At 39.3% G+C, this 16,112-nt stretch overlaps 1 protein-coding gene across 12 annotated transcripts in view; it reads right to left on the reverse strand.

Annotated features, from left to right (window-relative positions):
• Nucleotides 1-16,112, reverse strand: part of NEO1 (neogenin 1) — a 213,738-nt gene that overhangs the window by 22,435 nt on the left and 175,191 nt on the right. For 4 of the 12 annotated variants that reach the window (XM_081048605.1, XM_081048599.1, XM_081048603.1 and 1 more), the window contains exons 15-21: nucleotides 15,514-15,708; nucleotides 8,905-9,000; nucleotides 5,842-6,065; nucleotides 5,620-5,758; nucleotides 3,597-3,704; nucleotides 2,034-2,228; nucleotides 1,316-1,348 (exon numbers count right to left, since the gene is read on the reverse strand). In XM_081048605.1, the coding sequence (XP_080904731.1) occupies nucleotides 1,316-1,348; nucleotides 2,034-2,228; nucleotides 3,597-3,704; nucleotides 5,620-5,758; nucleotides 5,842-6,065; nucleotides 8,905-9,000; nucleotides 15,514-15,708 (990 nt within the window). The remainder of the gene's footprint in view (nucleotides 1-1,315; nucleotides 1,349-2,033; nucleotides 2,229-3,596; nucleotides 3,705-5,619; nucleotides 5,759-5,841; nucleotides 6,066-8,904; nucleotides 9,001-15,513; nucleotides 15,709-16,112) is intronic. The other 8 variants (XM_081048600.1, XM_081048597.1, XM_081048602.1 and 5 more) reach the window with 3 other exon arrangements.

A 16,112-nucleotide genomic window follows, 5' to 3' on the forward strand; every position in this document is an offset into this window, starting at 1 on the left:
ACTAAGTTGGCAGGTAGCCCGCATTTAAGGCAAACTAGCCAGAGTGTCATATGTAAATAATTGCCAAAGAATACACTTTGCCAGTAAGCTGGTTGGTTCAACTCCTATATTTCCCAACATTTTTTCTTTTAAATGTAACCTATGAACAAGAAATTCCAAGGATTAACCAAACACCATAAATAAATATGGGTAAAGGAGGTGTGGTGCAGCTCAGAATTGCACTCCGGCTTATGAAATAGGGGGGGCAAACAATGGGCACATTTATATCCTGTGCATATACAGGAGGGTTGTTTTTGTTTCTCACGCTTAAGTTCAGTCAAGTTTCTACCATGCTTAGGGTGCCTGTCCACACCCCCCAACATACAAAAGCATGTTTGCAATTTCTCCAAAGTACAACAAAAGACTCACTGAATGCAAGCCCATTTCCAAAGCCCTGAAACTCAGACCTCAAGTTCTGACTCTTCCTTGTCATTAACCGAGAACCAAAGACTTTGCATTTCTAACTACTCTTCTTAACCGTGAAAGCAAGCATCCAACAGACTTTTACTGTTCTTTCTTAGTATAGAAAACAGATACCAACTTTAGCTGAGTTCCCAGAGATGAGAGTCACTAAGCACAGTTACCTCTCCACCGCAATTACAGTGACGAGACATTGCTGACAGATCATTTTAAGAATGGTGACACTGAGAACCATGCTGCCTACGTTTCCATTTTAAATTGGTTCTACCCGCTTTTAAAATAAACAGATATATCAAAGGGAGGAAATGGAAAAGGAGCCCTGAATGAAGCTTATGATACCAGAATAAATAGCACTAATTTTGTCACAGGTAATCATTCAATTCAACAGGGTAAATTTGTAGATTCTTTGTGGGGGGAGGAAAATAGGGTATTTGCTGAATTTGATTACGACTTTGCATTTAGAGATACTAATACAATCCTAGATGCTACCAGTATGACAAATGGGTATGCTTGTTCTCATCACGGCCCAATGTCTACCACTGTTACAGAATTCCAGGATCCTAGTGCAAAGGATAATGTGACCCTGTGGCCAATCTCCTATAGCTGTCCTACTCAGTTTATTTGACTTCGTTTTCTTTTTCCTGCCAGTCTATTTAGCTCCTAAATGGATTCCCCAGCTTTTCAGATACCCCAAGTGCCACAAACAAGGACTCAACTCCACTTTGGCCAATAAATACATGGTTTTTAACACGTGGTACTGGTTTTCAGGAAACAAAAAACAAAAACAAAAACAACAAAAAGCTAGTGATAGGTCACAAAGGAGAGAAAAGGAAAGAGAGGCCAGCTACTCATTTACCTTGATCATTAGGCATTTTATCAGAGGAGTCCGCTAACAGGCCAAGCACAGGGGAAGAAAAAAACAAGAGCAAGGATCACAAGCTTTGAAGATGGGACAGGCAGAATTTTTAAAGGAAAAAATAAAAAATAAAATCCCACAAACTTCCAAATAAACTGAGGTTTTTATTTTATTTTTTTAGTATCAACAGAAAAGAAATCCATATATGGTTTCCATATTTCCATAGACTCAGTCCCCAACTAAATTTTATTCCTAAGTTCACTTGGTTCAATGTTTTATCTTCACTTTCTTTCTAGAGTGTTCTTTAAAGGGCCCATTTTAGTCTCTTTCTCTCTACAAAGGTGTAAAATAAACCTTTCAGGTTAAGAGCCTACATATGTTGACAGAATCATCCATCATAATAACATGCTATTACGCTGTATGGGAACAAAGAGAAGAACATCTGATCTGACTGGAAAATATCTTTGGATCACTGCAATTCCTCTGCTCCAACAGTCTGGAGTCAAAGTTCCTTCTATATGACGTGATTGGGCAGTCACCTTGGGGGCCTGAGTTGGGGGCAGTGGCGAGTGGAGATGGTTCTGAGATAAATGTGAACACTGAGGCTCATTGCAGGACGTCTTACATTGTCCATCATCTCTATGTGGTAACGTGATAGGTGCGAGCTCAGCCCCACTACAGAGACACACAGGAGAGCGCTCTGATGGGGGAACCTTACCTTTCGGTGTTCTGAACTGCACAGCCTCAGACATGGGCCCCATGCCCTTCGAGTTCCGGGCCTGGATCTTGAAGTAGTATGGGGTGTCGAGTGTCAGCTCCTGGATCTGGTGAGTCAGCCTGTTTCCCACAACCGGCTCAATAACCCAGTCGTGTATCTCTGCGTTCACATCCGTGCTGTAATATATGATGTAACCTGTCCAAAGTAGTTAATGGGAAAGCAACCCTTAGTCGTGCTTTTTCTTTTGCCATCAGTAAGTCAATACAGGTATATGTTACAGCACAAACAAGTAGAGGACCAGTCACTGACTAAACAGCAGTGGTAAAATGCACTCAAACCGCCACACTGAAACATAATACAGAGTAAACCACAGTTTACAGTTCCAGGAAGGTGATGGAATAGGACCAATAAAAGAAGTACCCTCAGAAGCTAGGACATCATATAAGGGAAAGAACCCAATCACTTCAACATCTTAATATTTAAACAGTGTACCTTCAAAGGTCTAAACTAAAATAATGCTGTTTTGAAAACAAACAACAGCCTGACATGTTTTAGCTCTCTCCAATGTGATTTTCCGGGAGAAAAACTGGGAGATGGCAGCAACCTCCCAGACTTGGGCGCAAGTCACGTGAAATGTCGCTGGTACTTCCACCAGAGGGCGCCAGGTCTCCATGGCTGGGGCAGGAAGAACCACAACCACAAGCAGGCCGGACCCACACAGCGCAGAAACGCACTGCATTATCACTGGGTTTTAAAGACAAAGTGAGAGGTAATCCAAGTCAAGTCATGCTTGATTCTTTTATGAAAGAGGCAAAGTCAAAAACCTGAAAAATGGCATCAAGACCAGGGATTTATGGAGAGGAGTTCCTATTGAGAGCCGAAGCAGAACAATGCTACGAAAGGCCGCCGGTTCACACGAAGGAGCTTCCTTCAGAAGGCAAACCCCTGTTCTCAGCATAGGCCTACATGGAGCCGACTCCCCGAGGAATAATTGAGCAGACTCCCACTAGCCTTTCCTCCGTGTTAGGTGGAGGAACACAGTGTTCTGTACCGTGGAAGGTTCTCCTCTGAGTCCAAGGAAACAGTCCAGGACCCTGCAAAGACCTAGACCAACTCAAACGTTTAACTCTAATTGTAAAGCACAGGAAGCTGCAGCAGCAGGCCTGGTGGGGAGGGAGCTAAAAGCCTAATGGTCTTTTTTGGGCTTCCTGGTAAAAGAGCTGAATCTCTAGGTATTGGGAATTACCCCATAGAATCGGGCAGGGTCTTTAACTCCAAAGTAGGTCATCTAGTCAGAGGCAGACAAGAACAGCTTTGCTGAGGAAAATAAGGATGCCCATAAGGTCCCCCTACAGCCAAAGACTGACTTGGCTGGTGCAATCCATGCCCATCAGACTCTCATGCAAGGGTGGCAAACAGCACCCCCCGACTCCACTTTTAAGGACCTTGTAAAATGACCAAGCCAGCATTGAGACTCCCACTTCTCCCACCAACACAGAACTCTCCTGGAGAGCTCCTGCCAGGCAGACATCGGGGACGGACACACACTAAAAGGCATCTTACCTGTGATTTTGCCATTGGCTTCAGAAGGAGGCTGCCAATTTACAATTATGGTCCTCGGTTTCCCCTCTTTACTCACGACTGTCACATCCTTGGGTGGAGAAGTAGGAACTACAAAATAACAATACTTTCAGTAATTTCTGTCCATTTCAATTTCATTCATCATTTCCTCAACTCCTTCCATTTAGAAGGCACAATAAACGTACAAGGCAACAAAGATAAAGCTTCCTGACTTCAAAGAACTTGGTCAACCTATAAACAGCTCCAATAAAGAGAAGAATGTGCAAAATACCAGAGAGAGAGAGAATACCATCTGAGGACACAGAACTGGCATTCGGGGGGGTTAGGGGTGGGGTGGGTAGGTGGGGAAATTAAAGAACATTAGTACAGGTAGCTGCCAAGTAACTACGAAATGCCAGGTGTTTTACAAATTAACATTTCACTTAATATTTACAGCAACTTGCAAAGTAGTTACCACTGTCCCTGCCTGATGGATTAGAACATGGAAAACGAGCAAAGTTATGCCATTTCCCGAGATGACATTTCCCCTAATTTAGATTATTTTGTTAGGATATTTTAAATGTAAAATAATAGTTGGCTCTCCAAAACAAATGTGATGCTTGAAAACCCCCAATTCCTTCAAAGAACATGACTTATAAACAGATGTGTGTTTTTTATTTTAAGTTTGCACTGAAAACATACTTTCAAGAACCTGAGGTAGTTGCTCTGAAATGTAAAGCTGTTTATTGAACAGAAAAACCAACAAGATAAAAATGACGACATTTCCTATTTCCATGTTATGGCTGAAAATTTTTAACGTACAGTTGGGGAAACGAGTAAATTAAGTATATCCTTAAATTTACTCTTCTCTTGCTAAAATATCCTCGTATGAAATGGAAGGAAGCCTGGTAAATACCAAACATCCTAAGGAAATACACAGTCTCAGTTATTAGCTAATGCGTTGGAATTAAAGTGAAAAGATAGTTTTAAATTTGGCAAAGAAAGCAAACTCAAGGTCTATTTAAACTTCTGTGCACTGCGTTTCTGGCTTTCCAAATCCAACCCCAAGTTTTCTTTGTAGGAAGTCCAACCAACTATTCAGAAGCAAAAAAGACATTAGGGCCAAGCCATCTGGGGAGACTTCATAGCTCTATTTTTTCATTATTTATATTCAGGAAAGAAAAAATAGGAGGATGGAATAGACAGAGACTCCCAATGCTTACACTTACCCCTATGCTGGGAAAGTACAAGGGGTAGAAGGGTCGGCCAACAAGGGCAAAAAACAGAATCTCAAATCTGGAAGGCTTGCTTTTTCCTTAACGGGCTTCATTACCTTTTCTCTTTCATGTTTAGTAACAGACAAAAACCCTAAGGATACTCCAGCAGGAGACTTGATAAGACACTAAGTGGTTTGCAAGAAAGCTGCTGATTTGCCAGAAGTGCTGGGGTTCTAGCAAGCATGGCATTGCAGCTGCTTGGTGAAGGGCAGGCCACCTCCTCTTTTCTCTCTCAATTTACCAGTAAAGCAGATTAATGATGATAATCCCTCACATCTACAGTGCTTTCTCATTTACTGTGTGCTTTCCCACCTGCTCTTCATTTTACCCTTCCGATAACCCTATAAAGCAGGCAAGGCAGAGATCATTACTCTTCTATAGATGGAAGAACCTGAGATGCACAGGGATTGGATGACTTGCTTATGATCACGAAATCAATAGATGGCTGGCCTGGGATTGAACTCAAGTCTCTTGATTCCTCAAATCTAGGATATGTTGTATTATCTTATCCTATTATTTGCAAATGTTGTGCAATGATAAAAACAACATAATTCATCAGGCTGAAAAAGCAAACACTGAACTCCAGCTATGCCAATTCATGCACTCAGTTCTTTCCTTGGTTAGTAAAAGCAGGTGATGAGAAGTCTCATGACGTGGAATGTGGCCCAACATCAGCACAAACGTCTGCTGGCTTTCCTATCTTGTGAGGAGAAGGAATGCCACGTGACACAGGCTCCAACAACACCTACCTAATTCAAAGGTGGTCCCATGAGCTGTCATACTCCATGTGCTTGATCTTCGACCCTTGGTCACCATCACAGAGAATTCATAGAGTGTATTTGGTTTTAAACCAGTCACCAGATAACTCAAAGTCGTTGCATTTGCATTCTGCAAACATACGAGTCAAACACTTTAGATTCAGAAAATATCAGTAAGGAGCTCTTCCCCCCCCAGAGCACATGTGCCAGTACCTTGTACTTGGTGTTTGCGGGGATGTTAGTTTTCCATCGCACCGTGTAGTACCGGGAGTCAGTGATCTTCTGGTGTTTGGGCAGCGAGTTGTCCGCCCATGTAATCCTTATGGTGTCATGGCTCAGAATAGAAGCCTGAACTCCCACTGGAGGCATCATGGGAGTGGGATCTGGCACTGGAGTGTATGGAGCATTAATAACAAATAAATCAACTTCAGAAGTGTCTGGGTAAAAAGTAATTAAAAAGGGAGTGGCATTTTAACATAAACAAAAAGAAAAGAAAAGGGAAATGCAGGGTAATATAATGGAATGAAAGGTGAGAAATGAAGAAAGAGAAAAAAAATCCAGAGTTAATAGATAACCATCATTCATTTAAAAGAATATTTCCACTTGTGTTCTTTCAGGAAAACAGCTAGAGAAACAGTAATTAACTATATTCTCTACTGTATTCTGTAGGTATATTAAAATTTGACAATCCAGTGATTATATTAACATATTAATACTTGAATTTTCTTTCAATTACTTGAAGATTCTACTTCCTGTCCAAAAAGAATCACAAAAAGATAAAAATCGCTCTTAAAATCAAGAGTATAATTTCTGAACAAGCAACACAAAGCTCATGATCTGTTCTGATATTTCAGAGCCTGTGGCTGAGTTTCTGGGGCATGGCTTATCAGTGCATATCACTGGACACGGGAGGTCCTACTCTCAAACTTGAATCCCGAATCTCAGCCAACGGTAACTCAGCTTGGCCTTGGTCTTCAGGGCATCTGAGACCCATGCAGAGTCCAGTCCGGATCTGCTGAGGTCCGGCTCCACGTGCTCCAGCAGAGTCAGAAACCACCCACTGATGAAGCCCAGTAAGTGATGGGAAATGCCACAGTTATGGGTCCAAGTGAGAGTCTTTAAGAAGTTTAGAAAGCTGAGTACTTATCTGATAGAAAGTCTGCACTCATGTCTGTACTGTGCCATAAGCAACACACACTCTTGTCAAAACAAGAAGGCAGAACAAACGCGAAGTCGCCAAGGACGGTGGCGGTACAGCAGGAGGCACTGGGCTTTCCCAACTCTTGGTCAGGTTTTCTAAGTAGACACACACTCGTTGATTTTAAGGGAAGGTTTTCAAATGGATTACCCACATGGTTATGGTGACTCGCGCCTTCCTGTAACTCAAAATCTGAAAACGCAGGGGCCTTGTTTATGAATAACTGCTATGCTAAAGTACCATGTTTCCCCAAAAATAAGACCGAGCGGGACAATCAGCTGTAATGCGTCTTTTGGAGCAAAAATTAATATAAGACCTGGTCTTATTTTGCTATAATATAAGACTGGGTATAATATCACATAATATAATAAATATTAAATATAATACCAGGTCTTATATTAATTTTTGCTCCAAAAGACTCAGAGCTGATTGTCCGGCTAGGTCTTATTTTCAGGAAAACATGGTAATAGTTTCCGTTTGTGTCCTTCCTATACAGTGAGGACTGAAAGTTAGAGGAACAGCATACATTACAATTAAGGGCTTTGTTCAAAGATCAGGTCACATACCACTTAGTTACAGAAAATGCACCCTGAGGTGCAAAAATCATTAGACTTCTTGGAGAAAATTTTTTATTTCTAACAACTCTTGGAAAAAGTAGCTAGGTTACATGTGTTAGGAACACTTCCTTGTGTATTTCTAGCCAGAAGGCTGTATTTTTAAGTCACATAAAAGAAAATAACTTCAAATTTTTTTTTCTATTGTAGGCTGACTTAATAAAGTAGCAAACTATTTATTTAAATATTCTCTTTCTCATCTTGCTTTTTTCCCTTTATGGAACAACAAAGCTAGTTTTGAAAGAACTTAGAAAGTGTAAACACATAGGACAGAAGACAGGAGAGAACGACCAAACACGTAGTCATGATGTTGGTCTTGTTAGGTAAAAGCATACCAAAGGGACAGAGATTATCTTTTTAAAACAGTAATGCCAAGTCTGTAACACTATGCAAAATATGCAGAAGACATAGCAGGCAATACAGATTCACTATTTTGGGAAACAAATGGAGACGAGCATTTCTGAAAATGGTAAATTCTTCGATTTTTCAGTATCTACTGTGTTTCCCCAAAAACAAGACCTAGACAGACCATCACCTCTAATGCGTCTTTTGGAGCAAAAATTAATATAAGACCCAGTATTATATTTTATATTATATTATATTTTATATTATATTTTATCTGGTATTATATTAATTAATATTATATTATATTATATTAAAATAAGACCAGGTCTTATATTAATTTTTGCTCCAAAAGACGAATTAGAGCTAATGGTCTGGCTAGGTCTTGTTTTCGGGGAAATACAGTATTAGAAGAATTTATAACTCTAATATATTTACTTCAATAAACTTTCTCATTCAGATCTAAATTAGATGTTTTATATAGCTGTAGAAATTTTACATAATATGTATAACATTTAAAAATATTTTAAATAAATTACAAAAAAATAATGAATATTTGGTCTCTTTTGTAATAAATATACAGTTTATCAAATGGATAGAACATTTGACTTTATACTCTTTATATAAGTAAAGCTTATGAAAAGCATACAGAAAAATACTTTCTGAACCAAATCAGGTGACTAGTAAAGAAAGTGTTCAATTTATATATTTATTGCTCATTATTATATACATGTATTGCTACCATCAGTAACGTATATAATTCCTCCAGAGATATGAAGTTTTTCATTTTTGACTCATTTTAGTTATGTCACATGACCAAAGATGAAAAAATCACTTTTAATTTTTTCACAACTATGCTTTCTAGATCCCAATGCATTAAAAACATGTGTTATGTATCTACATAGAACTGTTCACATGGCAGGATTGTTAATATTTTCTAAAAAGCAAAACAGAAATTAGCAGAACTTTCCATGTTGAAAGCACATTTTCCTATATGAAGCTGCCCCCTAAACTGCCAAATACTTCTCCTTGCGCTGACACGCCGGGGGCAGGCCTCATGCCCACCTACTTAGGCTGCCGGGAAAGATGCTGAAGACCAGCGATGGATGACAGGTGCCTTACCTGTGTGTGGTCTGGTCACGGCACTCTCGTACAGCGGGATGCCTTCACCCACGTTGTTAAATGCTTTCAGAGTGATCACATAATGAGAGCTGGGATCTGAAAGAAAGAAACCAGTCAAAACAAACACATTTTCACTACAGAATTTTAAAAATTCAAGGGTGACTGTGACCTTAACTGCAGAGGAAATCAGGAGGGAAGATTAAAAAAATGTTTATGTGGGATTATTTTGAGGTGCAGGGAGATGTGAGATGGCAGCATACACAGTTCAGTGGTCCCCCCTTATCTGCAGGGGATACAGGCCCCCAGTGGACTCCTGAAACCACGGATAGGACCGAACCCCATATAGACTGTTTTTTCCTATACATACATACCTATGATAAAGTTTAGTTTATAATTAGGCACAGTAAGAGACTGACAACAATAAAATAGAAGTATTATAACAACATCTGTAACAAAAGTTACATAAATGTGATCGCTTTTTTTCTCTCTCTGATAACCCATCTGATGACCGAGGCAGCTACTAAGTGGCTAAAGGGCAGGTAGGGTACACGGCATGGATACACTGGACAAAGCGATGATTCACGTCCTGGGCAGAAGGAACAGAATGGATGGCTCAAGATTTCATCACACTACAGCATGGAGCGAAATTTAAGACTTATGAATTGTTTACTTCTGGAATTCTCCATTTAATATTTTCAGACCTTGGTTGTCCATGGGTAACTGAAACTACGGATAAGCGGGGACAACTGTACAGGAAAATCGTATGAGATCAAGTTCCTGGAGTCCCAGGAATGAGGTTGGCTGAGCCTGAATCCTCTCTCAGCCTCCACTAATGGATGGTTTATTGATGCTATTGGATAGTACAGGGCTTGGATTAGAATGAGTTAGTAGGATTCTCATGTGTTGAAAGCCTATTGGTAGAGCCTGGAATTAAACAAACCCTTTTCCTTCTCAGGAGGAAGGACAGTGATTGGAACAGCCAAGGCAGAGAAGCAGGAAATAAACTGTTAACTGAGGAACTGCTAAACGCCCTTAACTCTCCAGGGGGTGTGGGAGTTCACTCCAAATCCAGGGTGTGTGTGGGGGGTCACTCCAAATCCAGGAACTGCCAAACAAGGTCTAGCCCTCATGTACACTTCTTTGTTGGATAAGGTATGCGCCAGGATTACAACTGGCTTGGAGGTGAAGCTGCGGGAAATGTAAGTTTGATAGAAAAACTCCCTCCAAGGAGCATATAAAATGCTGCTAGTTAGACTTGAAGAAAAGAGGGGCTATTTAAATAGTTGGAATAGCATTCATTCTCCTACTGGTTGGAGTAAATCAGGAAGATTCTACTTCATCGCGTTCCTGACCCAGGCAAATTTAGGATGGGTGATTCAAAAGTCCAGAGTCAGAAGTGAGGACCTGAGCTCCAATGAAGTGTTGAGGGGATCGTGGGAGGGGTGGAGAGCGTGTGGGGGGAACTGCCTGACACCGCTCACTTCTGGCAAAGCTGGGGAGTTTTCCCAAGTGGCCTGCATTACTTCCAAAGCTTCCAATAGCTGCTCTGCGTGAGGGCCTACTCTTTAGACACCAATGGTCAATATATAAAGACACCTGGTCTTCCAGCGTCAGAGAGAAGGGACAACAAATGGAACCAACAAGAGTTAGTACTTGGCCGGTGAGGAAAAAGGCAAAGGTGCCGTTTGGGCAACATGGTAAACGGTAAAGTCGAAGTCGTTCACTGAGACTAGGGACAGACGCAGAGCAACCATGATACACCTTTGCAAGCCCCTCTTCCATTTCTACTTTTCACTCTCTCCCTACGTGCTTTCAACTCATTTTCTTAGTTTAAATTAGCATGTATATGCCATCAGCTGCAAATACCTATCTCTAGTCCAGACTTCTTCTGAGTGCCGAATCTCCATGTTCAACTGCCTGGCCTCTCCCCTTGGATGTCTCAAATCTCTCTCCCCACTTCCCATCTGCCCCCGTGTTCCCTAGTTCAAAAATGGCACTACTATGTGCCCTGCTGTTCAAGTCAGAAACCTGGGACTTACTAAGACCTCTTTCCCTCTCCCCTCATATGCAAACGATCAAGTCCAGCTGATCCCACCTCCGTGCCTCTCACTACTTGGCCTTGTTCTCTGCTCCATCTCTCAGTTCCCTGAGCATGTGCGTCTCCTAACCCTGGGCCTTCAGTGTACAGCTGTTCCCTCGGCGGGCTGGGGAAACACGCCACCCTTCCTCTGTACCGAGACAATGTCTATTCATCTTCAAGATCTCATTGCAGACAGTGTCAGCGTCTCTAGCTATATACCCTGCAGCACCCCATTTCTCTTCTCAGCACTCTAAACAATTCCAATTATTTCAAACTTATATTATTTCTAATCACGGGGATCATGTTTCGTTGATTCTCCGTTCCACCTCTAGCACAGTGTCTGGGATATTGTACTTGTTCATTAAATATCTGCTGATTGATCAAAAGGTTTGCAGAAGAAGATACTTTAATTTTGATTAAAGGATAGAATATGGGCTGTATCCCAATGCAGACACCCAGTAAGCAGATGTTTATATGGATCTGAAGCTCAGCAGAGAGCTCTAGTTTGATTAATAAGTGAATTCCTAAATGTACTCCTCCATTCTGACTTTCTTCTTTCATTCAACATTACATATATTTTAGCTGTATCTGTATTGACTAATATATAGCTCAAGCTCATTTTACTTTATGCCAAATTCAGTTGTGTTTTTTTTTGCTACTTCTCACTGTGCACTCTCTTTTCTAATAAAGTCTGTCTATTTACTTTCTTCAGCACCTGAAGTGCTTCTTCTCATCCCTTGTTTTCAAACACTATTCTGGCTCCGTCTTTCAGTTCAGGTTAAGTTTCTTCCCTGACTGCTTGCCTATGCCTTATTAGCTCTCCCTTCTCTGACCATACTTCACTTCACCTCATTCCATTGTTTCTTGTGTATTACTCTTGTTCTATTAGACGGAAAGCACCTGAACCATGTATCCAGGACCATGTACCGGCAGAGGGGTCTCCTCTAAGTAGTTTTGTAAAGGAAACAGTGGGCAGGGAGTCAACCCAGGGACATTTTCACCCTACCAACGAAGTTTGTCTTTTGCTCTCTCATGATGTCCTAAGTTAGCTGTGCTGTTTCTTCTTGAAAGGAAAAAAAAGAAAGGCTACGTTTGTTTTTGAATCAAGCATCAAATTGTTGCTTATTTTCTACCAGAAAAGATGAAGGTAATCCATTTGTTAGACACCTAAAGGTGTTCTTTAAAAAGATATTTAAAAACGAATTATTTGAATTAAAAGGTTGGTCAGGGCAGATTCTGGTCTAAAAGATAAGTCTTAGGAAGAAAGATCGCTATAATGATAATCCAATTTGTAGAAGTAATAACACCTACCAAAACGAATCCATTTTCAAGTATAAAATATTATTTCTTAGTTATTTTGCTTTGTAAATCAACTCTGAGGTATAATTATCGTACAGTAAAATGTACTCATTTAAGTGTACAGTTTGTTGAGTTTTGAAAAATATATACACCTGTTTAATCACTACCACAATCAATAGATAGAATGTTTCTAATACTCCAGATAGTTCCCTTCTGCCCCTTGTAGTCAATTTCCACCATCCCTGTTTCTAGGCAGCCACTGATCTTTCTTTTGTCACTACAGATTAGTGCTTCCTGTTCTGTAATTTCATAAAAACGTAATACCACATATGTATTCTCTTGTGTTTGGCTTCTTTTTCTCAGCATATTTGTGGGATTCGTTATGTCGTTGTGAGTATCCACAGCCGATGCCTTTTCACTGCTGAGTAAGAGTCCACTGGATGGATATAGCACAATTTACCATTTACCTGTTTACCCCTTTTAGACTATTATAAATTAAGCTATTATGAACAATTGTGTACAAGTCTTTTTGTAATGTGTGTTTTTATTTCTCTTGGTTAAATATCTGAGTGGGAATGTTTGGTTTTATGGTCAACTTTTTAAGAAACCTCCAAATTGTTTTCTAAAGTGGTTGTCACATCAGACATTTCCACCAGCGAGTATAAGAGTTCCAGTTCTGCACCCTCGCACCGCGGTATCTGGTAGTTTCTGTCTATTACATTTTACCAGTTCTAGAGGATATGTAGTCATATTTTATTGTTGTTGTTTTTTCATTTCTCTGATGATTAATGATGTGGAAAATCTTTTCACATGCTTACTGTCCTCTTGCATATCTTCTTTGATATACTGTCCATCCAAATCTCTTGCCTCCTTTTTTTCACTGGATTGTCATCTTCTTACTGAGTTGTTAAGAGTTTTTATATATTCTGGACTCAAGTTTTTTGTCAGATGTTTGAATGATGAGTATTTTCTCTTTCTCTGTGGCTCACCTTTTCATTTTATTGGTGTCTTTCCAAAAGTAGAAGTTTTAAATTTTGATCAAGTTAAATTTATTAATTTATTATTAGGCTGGTGCAGAAGTAATTGTGGTTTAAAAGGTTAAAAATAATTGCAGGGATTTATAGTTGATGTAATACAGAATTGTACACCTGAAATTATGTAATTTCATTAACAATTGTCACCCCAATAAATAAATTTAAATTAAAAAAAAATAATAATTGCAAAAACTGCAATTATTACTTTTGCACCAACCTAATAATTTTGTAATTTGTGCTTTTTTGCATCCTAAGAGATCCCTGACTACCCCAAGGTCATGAAGATTTTTTTCCTGTTTTCTTCTAGACGTTTTATAATTTTAGCTCATGCATTTATGTTTGTTTTTGTGTATGATATAAGATAAGAGTCAAGGAAGGTTCGTTTTCTTTCTTATACAAATATCCAATTATTCCCATGACTTTTGTTGGAAAGACTATATTTTCCCACTAAATTATCTCTGTATTTCTGTCAAAAATCAATCGACCACATACACATGGATCCACTTCTGGACTCTATGCTGTCCCATTAATCACCTACCTTTACAGCAACACCACCACAATATCTCAATTACTGTAGTTTTATAATAAGTCCTGAAATCAAGTAGTATGGATTTTTTAAACGTTATGCTTTTTTTCGAAAATGTTTGACTATTCTAGTTCCTTTGATCTTTCATATAAATTTTAGAATAAGTTTAATTTCTACAAAAAAGTATACTGGGATTTTACGTGGGATTATATTGGGGAGAACTGTCATTTTAATAACACTGTCTCCCAATCCATGAACATGGTATTGCCATTAATTTAAGTCTTCTTTAATTTCTCTCAGCAATACTTATCTAATTTTGAGTGCACAGACCTTTTACATATTTTTAAAGTTTATTCCTAAGTACTTCTTATTTTTTGAAGCTATTGTAAATGGTATTGTTATTTTAATTCCAATTTCCAACTGCTTATTGTTAGTGTATGGAAATACAATTATTTTTGTACATCAAACTTGTATCTTGTGACCTTGCTAAACTCACTTATAGTTTTAGTCGCCTTTCTTACAGATTTGTCAGGATTTTCTACCGCAGAAACAAGGAGCCTGGAGAGTGCTCAGATATTGATTTCTAAATACTATTTCCCATAAGAAAACAAACAAACCAAGGTTACCTGGAGAAATGGCTGATTCAAGGGCTAAGGCTAGGAAATCTCAGATGAGCCTAAAATACCTTACTGTGTCAAAAAGGAAAAAAATGCTCAAAGAGAGATGAGAGATGTCAAATGGACAGAGGAACCAGTTAGAAAGATAGTCCCACTGGCCATTCTTTCAGTGTGAAAAAGAAGGAAAGCACTTCCTTATTAAAGGATGCTAATAAATGTAGAAGAAATAATGGAATTAGAAAATCACCATTTGTGATATACCATAGTAATAACTGTTACGGAAGATGCTAAAACTTGTAAGTGAACGATTGATAAGAAAAAAAATATTTACAAGGACTCATGGTATCTTCCCCACAGTGTACTTATTATGAAGGAAAAAAATAATAACTTTATAGTAATGTGGCAGATACCATTTTAACCAATGATTCAAGTTAACCTCACTAGTGATAGGGTGTCCCTGCCCTCTAATGTGGTAACTGACAGGAACACAATGCATCTATGCTATTCCTTTCCCAAGTGCATAAACTGAATGTAATGAGGAAACACTAGACAAGTCTAAACTGAGGGACATTCTAAACCAAGGAATGTTCCATATCAAAGAAAACTAATGAGACACGATAATAAAATGCAGCATGTGATCGTGGACAATGCTTTTATTATAAGCGATAGTAATGAGACAACTAGCAAAATATAGATAAAGTCTATAGGTATTGTCTTAGTGTTGGCTTGCTAATGTTGATAATTGCACTGTGGTTATGTTAGAAAGTGTCCTTGGTTTTAAGAAATGTCCATTCAAGTATCAGTGGCTAGAGAGGCATCATGTCTGTAACTTACTCTCCAAAGGTTCAGAGAAGAAATAAGTGTACATACAGAAAGACAAGCTAATGATAAAGCACATGTAAAATGTTAACCTCCAGGATTCTGAGCGAAGGACATGCAAGATTCTTTGTACTATTTTTGAAAGTTTCCTATAAAAATAAAATTATTATGTAATAAAAAGGTAACGAGAAAGAAATGACATGTGCGACTACTGCCTCTACCTGGCACACATACCCAGATTGTCAATGGTGTAATAGCGCTGTTTATAGTCCACTTTGATGGTCTGGGCATGCGGGCTGCCAACGCCGTAACCGATGGCATAACCTCTGACCACAATGTTCTGGTTCTCCGGAGGCGTCCAGCTTACCACGATGCTGGTGACCAGTGGGCGGACGTGAAGAGAACTAGGCACTTCTGGGACACGAGTTTCTGGGAAGGAAAGCAGAACAGCAAGATGAGATCCCTCTTCCTTTAGAATATTTCACCATCCTTCTTGATGGTGTTTAGTCTCCTGCCAAATTATCTAAGTTTTTTTCATGAGACCCAATAATTCATAGAGAATCTGTATAGTATGACCCATGGTTTTAATGCATTCTAAGAGGAAAACGAAACCCAAACAGCCAGAAATACAAGACTTTTTAATATTAATATTTGGAAGAGAAGACAAAGAGATCCAAGAACCTCTGTCCAACGGAGAAAAATGAATTCCCTTTCAACAGTCAGCCATTCCTCTTGGTCCCACAACTGATTCCCAAACTTACCAGGTAGAATGAGAAAGGCAGGACAGCAACTATAATTAGAAGCCTGTTGTCAACAGGTAATCAAGTATCACC

The sequence above is a fragment of the Rhinolophus hipposideros genome (assembly GCF_964194185.1).
Source record: "Rhinolophus hipposideros genome assembly, chromosome: 5".
In the NCBI taxonomy this organism is placed as follows: domain Eukaryota; kingdom Metazoa; phylum Chordata; class Mammalia; order Chiroptera; family Rhinolophidae; genus Rhinolophus; species Rhinolophus hipposideros.